Here is a 15,757-nt window from a genome sequence, read left to right as displayed (position 1 = left end):
TTTTTAAATGCTGTACAGCCTGAAGGGGGAGTGCAGAGTCATCACATATTATTCCAGGCATTCAGTTTGAAGTACTGTTTCTGAAGTCTGTGTCTATGCTCATTCACTGACTTTATTACAGCACTGACTTCTAGCCTCAATGCAACATTTTAAATCCATCCCTTTTCACTCCCCACTTCTAGCCACAACTGGATATTATCTTTAGACACACGATAATGAAAAGGAAAGGGAAATCTCAGAAGTATGTATGTTCTTCTAAAATTGCACCATGGTTCCCATAACATTTTTTACCTTATGTACCACAGGTGTGTTTTACAGAAACACTAGTTGGGTTTTGAACATCTAATATACAAAGTGATTTTGTCTTTGCATTCACAATGTATTTTGCCAAGTTTACAGGAACTGGAATCTGTAGAACTGAATTAAGTTTTCATAGCTCAGTTGGTTAGAGCAGTTCTAATGATGCCAAGGTTGTGGGTTCAATCCCTCCACGGCCATTCACTTGGGAGCTGCACTCAGTGACCCTTTCCACCTCAGATTATTCTGCATAATTCTGTGTGATCTAGCTAGTGAATATAAAGCATGCATATGAGTCACATATCTACTACAAAGATAAAAATACTAATAAACCCACCATACATGCAGAGATGACCACAAACAAAACAAATCTGGAATGCAATGCAATCTACAGAAAACAATTCTAACATGCACCAGCTGGACTGCCAGGGCATCAGGGTTGTCCTGCTTATTTTCCAAATAACCAAGGGTGATACTGATGCTTGATTTTTTTTTTTTTAGCTTGTCTGAACTGGGACAAAGCCTAACACATGTCAGTTACCCATACAGTGCTACATACCACTGTCTGAGGGAAAAGAAAAGGAAGATGGCAGAACTAGTTTATTGTACTAGAAAGCCTAGAATATGGGTGTTTTGATATGAGAGGGATTGACCATATCTACATTAATGAAACTACTTCATCCACCTTAAAAAAACCCCACTGTCATCCATTTTTAATGACAAAGATGACAAGATGGAAAGTAATTGCATGAGCATATTATGGTGTGCTGGTGGTTTGGCCAATGAGCACTGAATTAAAGACTGAACTATATCTCAGTGTATTATCCTCAGTTTAGGTATCTGAATTCTGCTACATCAGTTCATCATATACACTACAGGCAACCTTAAATCTTTGAATTTCCTAACTTTACAATACACTGGAAGCTATACTTATTTTACATAAGGGGTTTATGTTTCAGTAAGTTTCTAGTTCAGGTATTTCCCTGAGTAGGCAAAGAAACATGTGAAGCAGTGCTCCTTTTTCTTATAGTTGCAGCTGTGCCTTGACATCCATGAAGTACACAACTTCCAAAAAAAAAACCAAGCATGGAGTGATGTTGAAGACTGGTGTCTCTCCCTTCTGCTCCTATGTCCTCTGAGTCTGTATTCTCCCTAACTCCTGTACAAAAAGTTGCTCCTTACTGTCTGGTGCCCTCTACTGCTTCATCACAAGTACAGAATATGGCACATTTTTCCCCTTCATTCTGCAGCTTCTGTCTACAAAATCAGGACCCAGAGTCACTGGGGACAGGGATCTCACCATGATTAGTTGATACTATTGGCAAACCCTTTCCAGATCCAATGAACTGCCTCCCCAGTACAAATCCTGATTCCTTAGTTTGTCCATATCCTTCTTGGATTCACTCAGAGAGTGTGTGTGCAAATTACAGAAAGGAGACTAGTACCAGACATGTGTAGAAAACCCTCACACAAGACCAGAGAACAGAACGATGTCAATACAGCCCTCTCCCTTTTCAAGCCTTTGCGAAGATCCCAGCTCTCACACAGTTACCACGGGTGAAATGGCTGAAACACTGCCAGAAAGGAGGAAGCCATTTAAGCTGCAATGCTTGAATGCATTCCTTCTTTAATACTGCAGTCCACCCTACCATGTTCAACATCAGGAATATAGGGCTGGTAGAAGCCTCCAGAAACCATTTACATCACTCCTTGTAAACACTACCTAGACACAAAAGGCATTTATTTCACCACACTGCTCAACTGTTTTAAGTCTTATCACAGAACACCTTGCTGCATTTTTTTCACTACACGTTTTCTTCCACATGAAGCTCAACCTGATTTCACACAGATTAAGTCACTGACTTTAGTCTCTCTTCACACCACATTTCACACAGATACTAACAGGTTAGCTGAGTTTTCTCTTCTGCTCTCACGCATGCAGAGCAGTATCCTATGTCCTGGAAAGTCAGATGTGAGAACAGCTTAACTATTTTTCAACTACTTTTTAACATGATTCCTTCCGAAAGAGCTGGCAAGCATTTTAAGTTATGCTAGGGATAAACATAAAGCAAATGGGAGAGACACTGTTACTTACAAATCCAAGTAAGAGAAGTTCACAGACTTAAATTTTTCCATCATAAATAAAATCTATATCTACATACAAAACTTGGCTTCAACAACCCAAGAAAGAACTAGGAAGAACTCCAAACAGGAGTCTTACAGCATATACAATTAAGATTTTAAGTTTGCAAACTAATTTCTGCTCACGTACTATAGAGGTCTACTTTACTGCAGTAAAGGCAAAAAAACCCAACAAACCAATCAACCCAGAACGAATCTGGAATTTTGACTGAATGACTGAACTGCACTTTGCCATGCTAAAGTAGAAGCAGGCACCATTGACAATTCCTTCTTCACAACCAACATATTAGTGTTAATGGTCAGAACATATATTAGCTCAGACTAATGTTAGATTCAAGAACTTGATTTTTTTTTTCTCAGCTACTGAAAGTCCTTCAGAGACGAGGATATGTAAGGCTTAGTAATTTGCAAGGGACCATAATCTTCCCTTAAAAACAACTGTACCAAATAGAGACTCGGAAAATACATTTTTGACCACAAGACTAGCACATTAATATGCAACATTTTTTCTTCTGCAGTATCTGCACCTATCTTGGATAGAGAAGACAGAATGGTTTTTAGTTTGAACTCAGAAGCTATTTATTTAATCACACTAGTGTGAGCTGATGTTATATGACTCTAACAAATGTCACTGACTTAACTATGGTACTGAAATCCTGCCTAAAGGATATTATGGAAGAAAAAGTAGGGCAGACAGTGAGAATTTAAAGAGCCTCCAGAGCCTTGCCTGTATTTTGCATTACTGTCTTTGTGCCAAAAATGTTTCTGAAGCTGAAACACAGCTTCCTGTGTTTATGAAACTCTACAGCCATTTAAAAACAAATTCAGATAATAATAAAATTCACTGATAATGCTCTTTAAAAAGCAAAGTGATAGCACTTCTAAGCATGTAGGAAGCACTATTATCAGTGCTAAGTTATCCAATATAATCATAATTTACCTACTAAAAGATCACAAAAAAGTTCAATTCTAACATGCTCCTCATAAAATTGATGGCTGCAGTTTGCGATTTCAAGTTACAAAACCAATAGCTAGCATCCAAATTATCTATTTCGGTGCATATACAGAGCCACTTTGGTAAAAGAAGTCACATATTTCTGAGTATAAAGTAGAGTATAAACCAACTCAGAGACAATGTTAGGACATGAATTTTTTCCAAGGGTGTAAAAAAAAAAAAAAACCAAAAAAACCCCAAAACAGCGATGATATAGGCATGATTAAGCTTATAGGCTGGAAATGAACTGAGAAAAGTAAAGTTTACAGTAACTGTTCAACTTCCCAAATCCCTTCAAGAATCAGTCCCAGCACTCTCAGGGGCTATGCAGAAAACACTAATGCGGTTGTTTCAACATTGTTGACTATGGTATACTCAATGACTTTGCTCCAATCATCATCTTGATTGGTTTTAATCACAGTTCAAAATGACAACCCAGCAGACTGCTCTTCCCCAGCTACACTGACCTCATTTGACGAGTTCAGGATCAGTCCCAGATCTGGTGTTTTCCCATGACTAAAAATAACCAAGCAATTACTTTACAAAAAGTGTTAATCTGTACCGTCATTTCCACACAACAGGGCACAGACATACCATTAGCCTCTTGGCAGATGAATACCTAGGTATGACAAGATTACATAAGGGAAATTGCAATAAACTTTTCTGTATCTAAATAAAGGATTATCTATTTCTACATTGTTTCACAACTCAGTTAAGACTCTGAGTTACTCTAGATCAATACTGATTTTCTAAAGCACTAGAAATGTTTTTTGCATGTAATCACCCCCACTGCTCTGGTTCACCCAAGTGAAAGCCGTTTTTCTAATTTAAAGTTTAAGCACTTGTGCTTTTCATCCTTTTGATTACACCTATCAGCACAATTAACATTAAGTGAAGTCCCTGCAGAATGAAAGAAAATTTAAGCTATCAAAATTAGAGATAAACTCACAACTTCAGGAAAATGAATTTAAGGAGGCAGCAGCATAGCATGTTTTAAGGAACACCAACGTAGTTGAACATGTGGCTAAAACTAAACTTGAAATGGTACTTTAGAGCTACCCTAGCAGTGAAAAACCCTTTGCTGGTCAACAGAATAGAACAGCACCTTAACAGAACCACTTCAGTTGCTGCTGGTTAAAATCATCCATGTGAACTGAATCTTTCATGCTTCACTGCAAGTTCAAGACAGAAAATACTGCACCTCAAGTGCCTCATACCAGCTCTAAGAGCTGCTGGAGCTCCACATTTTCAAAAGACACACAAAATGCACTTATATAAATCTTGGCAGTCACCATATCAAGGACCTATTTATGTATTTCCTGTCATGTTAAGCAGTTTTCCTGCAATTAAACAGCAAAGATACCTCCTCAGGGACGTGCCTAGGACATTGCACACCATTGTTTCAGGAACAGCCTAAGTGCAACCTATCAGAGCCTATCTGAAAACATCTTGCCAAGCTGAAAACAAACCAGAGAACAACGGGCAGCATCCAGCACTTTCATTAGCTAAAAATATGTCTCCACCCTTCGAGAGGCACAAAGTCCTTCTGCTGCTTGCTGAGCAGCTAAAGGAATTCTCTTTCCAGGCACTCCTAACCAAACTGCACAACTGAAGACCATTTTGGCAAACGCTGCCTGACAGGTACCAGTGCTCCCCTAGAGGAGTGACTGCTTGTCATGCCTGCTGTGGAGACCAAGCAGCTCCTGTGGAGAAGGTTTGAAACACTCAGCGTATCATTCCTTGCACTTCACGTTCCCCTGGGTCTCTTCTGTACAAGCTAACAAACTATAAAGATGACAAGCAGATTTTTGCCTAACTGGGCGGCGGGATGGGAGGGAGGGAGGGAAAGAAGACTACAGAAATTTTATTGCAGAGCTGATACCTCAGGTAACTGTGGTTCACTGGGGTATACCTACAACTTACCACAAGGACCAAAACCCGTATGTGAGGTTAATCCCTGAGAAAAATCTCCAAATATGAACACCTTTACTTGTGCCACAAACAAAGGCAGCAAGAAAAATATTCACTGCACATTACACATGCATCTTGCCTTCCTTGACCTTAAATTCTAACTGAGTTCCCTCCTGAAATAAAGAAATACAGGTTTAATATAGTTATGCTACTCATTTCATATCAGGACCTTTTATCTTTTTAAATAGAAAAATGTCTTAACTTGGTGAGTTAAGCAGGCAGCAGATTGTACAGTAATATCTGTGGAAATAAGCAAACAATATTATATTAGTTACACAACACAGCCATGATCATGGCTAAGAAAAGCAAATTTTTTCTAGTCTTCTGTTTTAATTGGAGTAGAATAAATTGTAACTGGCTTTATAAGAAAGTTCACTTATTCTTTTGCAGTAAACATTTCTAATAATCCTGTATTACCACTTAAAATGTCTGAAAAGGCTTAGCACAAACTCTATTCTTGTAATAAATACAAATGTAACATTTTTAATAGCTTAGATGCTTCTGATATAAGCAGTATCTGAGTCTGAAATTATTATTATTACAGGAGTTAAGCAATTAATGAAAACTATTTGTAATACTGTTACTTTTCTACTGAAGGACTGCTAGTTCTCTTTGAGAAAAGGATGAGCTTTCATTAAAAGAATTTCACCACAGATGTTCCCAGCCATTCTGTTTCCTGCCTAATGAGAAGTATTTCCACAACATCACATACAAACTGTTTACCCAAGGATCCTGAGGAAGATCTTTTACTTGCTGTAAGTGTACAAGCAGCACACTACTATCATGACAAGAAGTAGGAAATATGAATTTAACCAAGAGTTGAACACAGGACCCCGAGTTATTAATGCCCTTGCTACAACTACTAGACATCAGTAAAGATTATACCAATGAAAGGTTCATAAATAGCAACTGTAAAGAAACATCATGTCCAGATACAACTCAGGTTATTGAAGGTGAGTTATTTCCATATCTGAGTATCTGGACAGCTAAATTATATGGGATTTTTTTTTTACACTATTTAAAGATGTAAGTTACACTACCAATACATTCATTTTCCAGAAGATCAAATGCTATTTTGTCATTCCTGTAGCAGAGAGAACAGAAACAATACTCCATGACCTAGAAAAGCAATGGGGAAGACCACTGTTGGTGGACATGGTCAGAAAGGTGCTGGTGACACACCTCTAACTTTTTTTGTTGTTAACAGTAACAACTTGTAACTTGTTACTGTTTAACTGTAACAACACAATGCCAGCTAGCCAGCTTGACCAGTACAGCCTTCACAGAATTTCTTTCTAGAAAACAAGCCAGGAGAGATAGGGTCTGCTTGCAAATAATTCTCCAAATAAGTTAGGTTTTAGAATGATATTGGGTGAAACAGTCAAGAGCTGTTTGAAACACCAATGTCCCTAAAGACATCAAGTCCATCACCTTTGGACCCAGGTTACTCCTATGAATTGCAATACTGAGAGATTATTATTTAAAATAAAAACAGGAGGGATGCTGCTTCACTATGTGACATTAAATTAATAGCAAATCTCTATAAACAGAAATCACCTCTTCTTGCCATTCATGGCAATGAGAGTGGTAGGTGTAGTCCCAACCTACATATTACTTAACATACAGAGAAATTAACTGGAGATGGAAGAAACTCTATTCTCCTTCACACATCAGAGTTTTCTGTCCCAGCAAAGAAAGAAGGGTAACACAAAACAGTGAGACAATTGGCTGCAAATACTCAAAATGTTGCATTCTACCACTGAAATTCCATGGTATGTTCCTCAAAAAAACCCTATAGCTGTACGTTTTAGAAAGTTCAGACTAGAAGGGTTGAGTAAGTAGTAATACTTCATTTGTCTTAATGCTGCAAGCCATTTCTACTATGGTAACAGATTCATTCGCACAAACTGCAAAACTGGAAGAGGCAGCTTTTAGAAGTTTAAGCCTTGTTTTAGCACACTGGAAATCCCCTGGAGCAATTTAAAAGCTATTCAAGTTTTTAAGTGTAAGTGGAGCTGCCTGTCATTTTCAAACCCTAACCTACTTCACAGCAACAGCACTTGAAGCCAGACCCTATTAGACATGTCAAGTGGGAAAAAATGCACACTTAGAATATGCAGTGGTATTCACAGAGATTATTTGTTATGTCCTTTATATTTACTCTCCAATTAACTTTTCTTCTATGAAGTTGAGCTTGAATAAACAATTTTATTTCATATTGACAAATACCTGAGGCATCCTCCATATATAATTAATCCCTTTAAGTGAAGGAATAACAAAATTCAACGTCACTTGCTACAGTGGAGTAGAACACAAGCTGCCATGCATCTGCTTTTCAGCAGCACACCAGTTGTTCTGTCTCCAGATTTTTTTGGGGCAAAGCTCCTCATTACAGTTAATTTTCATACTTCATTAAATATATGCACAGGTTAAGTGTTAACATCACAATAAGCGACTCTGTTTTGACTCTGGCATGTTTTCTGTTGGGTTGGGGGGGGGTTCTTTTGTTGTTTGGGGGGGTTGGCAGATCATTTCTGCTACTGAAACTTTCTTCGAAAATACTAGTGCTATCTTCATTTTATAGCTACTGTAAACGCATCCATTGCATGGGACTTGCATACAGTACAAACTGTACTTACAGACCCCCAAAACACAGAGCCAAGACACCTGAAAATAAAATCGCCATTTAGTTATCATGTACATGTCTACTGAAGCCATGACCTATTAAGACTGGAATCAGGCACATCAGGCAGGTCATTTAGTACCCAGTCTTAAATAGATTAATCAGGAGCAGAATCTCATTGACTTAAACAGGAACATGATTAAATTCAAAATCCTCCATGACGAATGGTTTCCAGCTATTCAACTTCCTTTGCTCAAAACAGATACGCTGGCTTTACTTCAGAATTATTTTTTTCCTTGGTGGGTGACATAAATATTTAACATACTTGTCCTGTATAAAATTTCTTCAGCAGACTTCTAGATTTAGAATACTTAATAGGATTCAGTGTGTTGGGTATCTTTCTATGCCACTGTAGTGGCAGACATTAACCAGTACTTCACTTACTCTTTAGGGGGATGGGAATAAAAGCTGTGTGAACAGTCAAGCAACTCATAACACCTCAGGCTTTCAGAATCCTTTTTTAAGAGCACTGCTTTGCAACCCACAGAAGTAATTTTATAGTTCCCAATGTGATCTGAAGAACAACTCTGGGAAGAAGTTATTGAAAAAGATGTCAGCTGCTCAAATAAACATATCTATGATGTTTGCTTGCTATTAGCACAGAAGTTTTTAAAACTGGTATTGCTGAAAAGACTTGTTTAGTAAGCAATGGAAGTCACCAGCAAGACAGGAGCACCAAGTGCAGTTTGCTTAAGGGAAGGAAAGAAAGAGGAAAAGCAGCAAGAAGGGCTGGATGAAAACATTTTGAGACAAAACAGTACACAAACCTTGACAAATTCTCAACAAAAAGCACAAGAGCCTTTGACATCCATTTGCAAAGCTAGTTTCTTGTCTGGACTTTTATCTTTATACAAGAGAAAACATAAGCAACTCAAAATTACTATTTTGAGTAATTCATAAAAGAATGTCTTTCTCTCACAGTTTATACAGAACTGATGACCTACACAGAGATGATGATTTACTCTGTCACACCACTGATGCATGAAGAACATAAGAACACTTTAGTCACTCTGGTAAAAATCCTAAATGGTTCAATAAAGGAAGCAAATATAGTATTTCATCACTGAAAGACTGTGGTTCCCACTCTCCTCTGCCATGTTTATGCAATTCTGAAGTGTTAAGATTTTCACAGTTACTTGCTACAAGTAAAGTTTTGTAAGTCACAGGATGGATAAATAAATTATTTCCTGAAGGTTTCAGGATTTTGTTTTGCTGAAGAGAGCACCCATTACAAACAGCTAACAATGCAGGTATAGTATCCTTCCAGTTGCTGAGAAAAATTATACTTTGATGTCTGCCTGCATTTAAGGAGAGAAGAAACTTCTGGGTATCATAACCTTGAAGCACTGTAGAGCACACAGTCATCAAAGTTAGACACAAGGCAACAAGCTGAAAGACCTTAAAAAACACTTTAAGTATTACGTAAATTTCACCTGGATTTATTCCATTCCTAGGGGGAAAAAAAATCTGATTTTATTTGGCTTCCCCTGAATAGACTGCATGCTTATGCTGTAACATATCTGAATTACTCTAGGTACTTCAACACCTCCACATGGATGAGAATGCAAGTAGTGCAAACACATCCAGCCCAAGGATCCATGTAATGCTAAGTGCAATGACCAACTTAGAGTAATATAAGAGCAGTATAAACAACTTTATGTCCCCCCACACTCCATGTGAAGAAGCTGCATCAGGCTGCTGCGAAGTATCCTTGAGTCAGAATGAAAACCCAAGAACAAGTTCTATCCTCTTCCTCCCAACAGTGCTCACATTCCAGCTTCACCAAATTACCGCACTGCAACTGTCAGGCAGGACATGGCAACAGAAGAATCCAACCTGACCTGTGCTCTAGATTACTTTAAAACTCTACATTTCAACAATTGCCACAAGTATCTCAAGGATGGTCTTCAGTCATAAAGGCAGTTGATCTATGCTATGATCGAAGGGAGCAAAGAATGAAATCCATGATAATGCTTATTAGAAGTGCAATCTACGTCAAAACCGGAATTCAGTATTGTTTATATAACACTCATACATATTCAAATTCCTACATGGACCTGAAATTCCTTTCTGCAATTACCCCTTCCCTTATTTATTGACACACTTCCTACTACTTATTGTGCCTATTGCTTATGTGACCTTGGAAAGAAGCCACATGTCATTTTTATCAAATTAAACCACTGCAAGAAAGACAGTCATACAGATGCTGCAAAATTAAATATGGCTCCTCCTGGCATTTAACAATAACAATAAAAAATAACCTTTTACGTTTGTGATATACACTGTCATTGCCTGATATACTGTTGCTGAGTTTTACAAACCTGAAATAATCACTAACAAGCTTTGATATATTCTGCTGTTTCAAAAACCGCAGTATTATCTATACATACTTGCATTCTCCACTACAGACTATGACCTGGTTTTTCTGTGCCCTACTTTTTTGGTATATTCAGCTCTAGCTAACCACTGGTCAGCTTTCTGCTAACATACTGACTTCCTACAAGACACAGGGACAGTAAAGCAGAAGCAGGAAAGCAGGCAAAAACCTCTCTAAGCTTCAATGCTGTACCATTAGTCTGTACATATTGTACACAGAGAAAACACACAGAAGGTCTATTCAGCACTTCTTATTTAATGAATTGCTCCTTAACCAGAACACAGGGCTTGCAATCTATTCTACACGTTGTATTTCACAGAGACATCCTTCAGGCAGGTTTTGCTTTCACATCCACTCAAATGAAATTAAACCACAAATTGATTCTTACAATTGTAAAATTCTCTTGATACATGCATTGACATTTATTTTTCAAATAAATTTTTTTACAAATTTCAGTAGCACTTAATGAACATTTGGAAGACTGAACATTATCACCTCTCACCTTCTCTTTAAGGATTTTTGGTCCTGGAGTATGTGTTATGTAGAAATTTCACATTATTTATATAGTTACATGCACAAAGACACCCTTTACATAAGAATTTATGGCATCAAGGCATTTAAATCCTAGTTTAAAGCCAATGCAAGCAACCTGCAAACAGAAGCCTATATTGTACAGTTGGCCTGTATTATGTTCATAAATGAATTTATCGTCCCAGAAGAATTCCAAAGCTGGATTTACTTTGGCAAGGATAAGAAATGACAAGGCAAATGGTTTAAGCTGCCATGTGAAAAGACAGGACAGTAAGGAAAGCTGACTGGTAGCACTGAACTCCAAAAAAATAAAAGCAGAAAGAGCGGTATTCAAGTAAGAGAGGAAATTCCTGAATGAAGAGCTTCTGCAAAACTAGCTTATGCAGCTGCTTGCTCCCCTCTAAGTAAAATGCAAGAAAATTACAAATAGTGCACTGGAGAAAATACTTATGTAACATGCAAGATGCTCTTGGGGTCTCTAGATGTCATGTAGCTCAGCTCAAACAAACAAACAACTTCCAACCCTCAGCCCCAAAAAGACACATGTATGTCCTGGAATAAAGCTCACCTTCCCTTCCATAAATTTGCTTTATTTGCTTTTCCTGACACTGAAGATGAAAATCAGGTCAGATGCAGCTGAGAATTTTGTAATTTTTTTTTGTTTGTTGTGTTTTTTGTGTGTGTATGAATTAAACACACACATGGAGTTGTCCTCAATGTCTCAAAACTTTGTACCTTTTAGGTGTGTCTTGAAACAAGAGGCACAAAAGTTTGTTTGTTTCACTTGCAAATAAGATGTATTTAGCACAACATCTGTGATAAGAGATACCTACAGGTAAGTATTCAAGTATTTCCCACAGACAGAAAGCCACACCAAGACAGCCTGTATTCATTCCACTTCCCTCTCTGCTTTCCCCCTTGCACCCTATCAAGATACAGAAAACACAGTGCTCCCAGCAGATAATCATTAAAATTATTAGATAAATATTTAATATCACAGACTTCCTGATACTATTTTTGGATTTGTGCAAGGAAAAGAGCAAATCCCAATTTGCATTTCATAAACAGAAAAACCATCTTCCAAACAAGCAGCTCAGCACACAAGCAGAGACTTAGAATATGAAACTACTTCGCTTAAAAGTCAGACTTCTGTCTGAAATTCAAAAACTTTCATGGCCAGTGCAGTTCTTATTCGCTAAAAATAAGATGCTGTTGAAGTAAACAAGATATTCACTCAATGCATGCTCTAATCACCTTATTAAAAATACACAAACCTGTATGAAATATAACAGTGCTTTTCTTGTAGCCAGAAGGTAGACGAATGTTTCGAAGCAACCCCTTTGCTGTCAGCCTTATGCGCATGTTGGATAAGGAAAATTTCGGGGACCATAACATGTCTTCAGTGCAATGGGAAGACAAACAAGCAAGAAACAGCCTCCATGTACTGTCACATACTATGTTTTTAAATTGCTAGTGGCAGAAGTGAGCAATTCTTGCTAAAGAAAGCATGCTTGAAGAAATAATCAGGTCTTCATTCCTTTGCTGTTACTCCTTATGCACAGACAAGCAAAAAATCAGTAAAAGCAGATATCCACAATGTAAATGCTGCTGGCAGCTTCTCCTCACCAGATGTTCTGAAAACAAAGCTTGCCCTCAGAATAAAACCGACTTAGTGATTTCGAAAACCAACAGCCTCTGAATTGCATCACAGTACCGATGCTCAGTCTGCTATGGGACTCTGTGGGCTGGGAACTGGAAAGGGAGAAGTGGGAGGAGGAGGATGAAGAGGGAGGAGGAGGAAGTGGGTGGTCTCACCAGCTGAATATATCATCCGGCAATGTCACAGTCCATGTAATTTTTCTTTGGAGACTGTAAGAAACATTATTTGAATATTCCTGGAGGCATATTTCAGCTTTGCTCTCCAAAAATCTTTTCAGGGTGCACTTCTTAAAACTGTTTCTTTCAATTAAATATTATGTTAACATTTAAAGTGTTAACAAATCCAAAGACACATCTATTCTCTAAGAACAATTCGGTATTTGAGAGCTGCTTAAGGGAAATTCTGCTTAGCTTGGCAGCTGAACGCTGCAGATGCTTCCATTCATCATCAGAGGAGAAGGACTCAGGCATTAATTCATATTAAAACAGTTCTCTGCCAGCTGGGTTTTGAAGGCACCCAAACACTGAGGCAAATAAGCAGTGTTGTGGGAATTCTTACAAAATAGATGTTCTTCCCATCTTTGATTAGCCCTCATATAAAAAATTTCTTCTTACTATTTAATGAGCTGAAAAGTTTTGCATATACTTTGGTGAAGTCCACTGCCATTAGTAAAAAAATTAAATTAAAAATAAATTTAGAAAATAAAGGAGTAAATCTTTTACAGATTAGAAAATGCCACACTTTTTATTTGCGACCATGGCCAGACATACATGCACTGGCCACCTTCCTGTGCAAAAAGAAACATCTCACTGCTTTTCCTGAGGTCAGCAGCTGCTTTACTAGGCAGCCAGTGGAGCAGGGACCACCCACATACTCTCAGCCAGTGCTGGAGACAAGATACTGGCAGCTCATACTTCTTTGGGGTTGTTTGAAGAGCTAGCCTCCACAGACTTTGTAACTCTTTGGAGACAACAACATTAGGTACTTTTTCATTGCTTCTCCACTTCTACCACTTCAGCAAACCCCAGCCAATGTTGTCTAACATCTATACCTTTGAACAGTTTTTCCCCTTCCAGAAACAATTAACCGAACTTACTCCGAAGCAGGTATAAGCCAAATCAAGTATCACAGTGACAGGTGTCATTCCAGCAATGCCTTACCTGTCCTCTTTACCTTCACAAATCTAGTTTTTATATTTTAATAGCATGTCTTACTTGCTCAAGATGCATAACACTTTAAATTCACAGTGCTTTTGTAGCACATCAGCTAGAACTAAAAATAGCATCTTGTTGCTGTATCCGGGTATCTCTACCACCACACAGAACCCAGTGCAGTGACAGTGAAGCAGATGCTCACTGTATGTAGACCAAAAGAGCTGCAGCCCGGCACCTGTCGAGCCAACCTCCACAGCAGACTGTGTGAGAATACCCTGGCATGTTTTCAAAGGGGGTACCAAAATATTTATTTCCCAGCACAGTGATGAAACACCAACTCTGAAGTACTATAATACATCTTCAGTCCACACAAACCCATTCAAAATAAGCACAAAGACAGTAAATTAGGTTTTTTTGTTTGGTTCCCAGGGCAGCCTCTGCACACAGCAGGGCATGCATGTCATTACTGTGATAAAACCTCATCTATTCCTTCTAGTCTGAAGAGCTTTGGCACCAGCAATGCGTGTTCATCTATCTTTCCAACAGCCTGCAGTTCCAGACTCTCTCCTAATCCAATACTATTATCAAAGACATTGCCCCTTTCTTGGCTGCATTATTATGATGCCTGAAAACCACACTAAGCAGTAAACTAGAAGGCCTGTTACAGCACAGTACAGTAGACTTGTGTACTCACACATGCACAGTTCATTAGCACATCTCATCAAATATTAGCTCATTATTGTCAAATCCTTTCTTAATTAAGGCATTTTGAGATTTTGACTGGGCTTACAGTCAGTCTTCAAACATCATTCAGCACCTAGCCACACCAGGTTTTACCCTTTTGCCAAGGCACCTACAAGAACTCCCTTTTATTTGCCTTCTGTTTCCACATTTCTCCATGGGAGAAACTGCCTTATGTAGTAAGTATTTTCTCATCTTCCCAATTTGATGCTCTCAAAAAGGTGGAAACAGTCCAATCAGGCTGAAAAACCCTCCAAACCACCACAAACTGACAAAACACATCCAAAAAAACAACCCACCACTTCTCCCCATCCTTGCAATAGTGCTTAGGAGAAAGCTAAAGAACTCCTCATTAGCTGTAAAACCAGCGAAGATGGAACACCCTGCTGAAACCTCACTTCCTTCCTAGGAATAGAGGCTGGAACAAAGAATCTCTATAGGACAAACATGATGTAATGAACCATTTTGCAAACTGCGGAAGGAATGAATCACCATACAAAATATGAGCAGATAAAGCTCTATATGGACATCAAAATCCTTGCAGGAAAGGCCAAAACTCCTCTTACAGTGATACACAAATAATACTTTTATTGCCTCTTCTTTCCTGCTCTTTGTTTGGGTGAAAATAGGCCATGAAGAAACAGACACATCATATTATTTATAAAAAACCTTCTGATTTGACAAAAATGCCTCTCTAGCCTCTAGAGTTTTAATTCTGTTAAACCCCAGAAACCTGAAACAAGTCTGCATTATTCAGAAGCAGACCTGACAGCACTAATGAAAAGCAATGGATGCATGTCTCATCTAGTGCCATCTAGTACCCAAAGCTTAGAGAGCTCTGACAGCAGCCAGCAAGAGGACTGCCCATGCCAGTCTGAACAGCTTCCAGGAGAGACCTAACTTGCAGCGAGGTTCCTCCAGTATAATCTTTCCAGAGCTCAGTGTCACACCACAGCGTACTCCACTGTGGTGGCCGTGCATGTGCTAGCATGGTTCCTTGGCTCAGGAAAACAGCACCTTCCACTCTTGTTTGTACTCCCACGATAGTCATCTAGTGCCTCGTGCTGGCAGACTACAAAGCCAGGGTGTAATCCATAGGATCTTAACACAGCATGCCAGGAACATGCACTGTCTACATTTCATGCATAACATGAGGATCACAGAGAGGTCTTTTTCTTTCCTGACATTAGAGAAGGGCGACAGAAAA

The 15,757-nt window shown here is 38.6% G+C and overlaps 1 protein-coding gene across 9 annotated transcripts in view; it reads right to left on the bottom strand.

The window, feature by feature from the left end:
* The window catches only part of MTUS1 (microtubule associated scaffold protein 1), a 121,785-nt gene that overhangs the window by 41,166 nt on the left and 64,862 nt on the right, over window positions 1-15,757 (bottom strand). The window contains exon 1 of one of the 9 annotated variants that reach the window (XM_082282129.1): window positions 12,270-12,636. The exons of the other annotated variants lie outside the window; for them this stretch is intronic. Coding sequence (XP_082138255.1) covers window positions 12,270-12,390 — 121 coding nt within the window. The 5' untranslated portion in view covers window positions 12,391-12,636. Of the gene's footprint in view, window positions 1-12,269; window positions 12,637-15,757 lie in introns of those variants that run through there. 9 annotated transcript variants of the gene reach the window in all.

The sequence above is a fragment of the Coloeus monedula genome (assembly GCF_965178545.1).
Source record: "Coloeus monedula genome assembly, chromosome: 5".
Lineage (NCBI taxonomy): Eukaryota > Metazoa > Chordata > Aves > Passeriformes > Corvidae > Coloeus > Coloeus monedula.
Note: the sequence above shows the minus strand (reverse complement) of the source record. Positions and strands in the feature narration are given on the sequence as shown.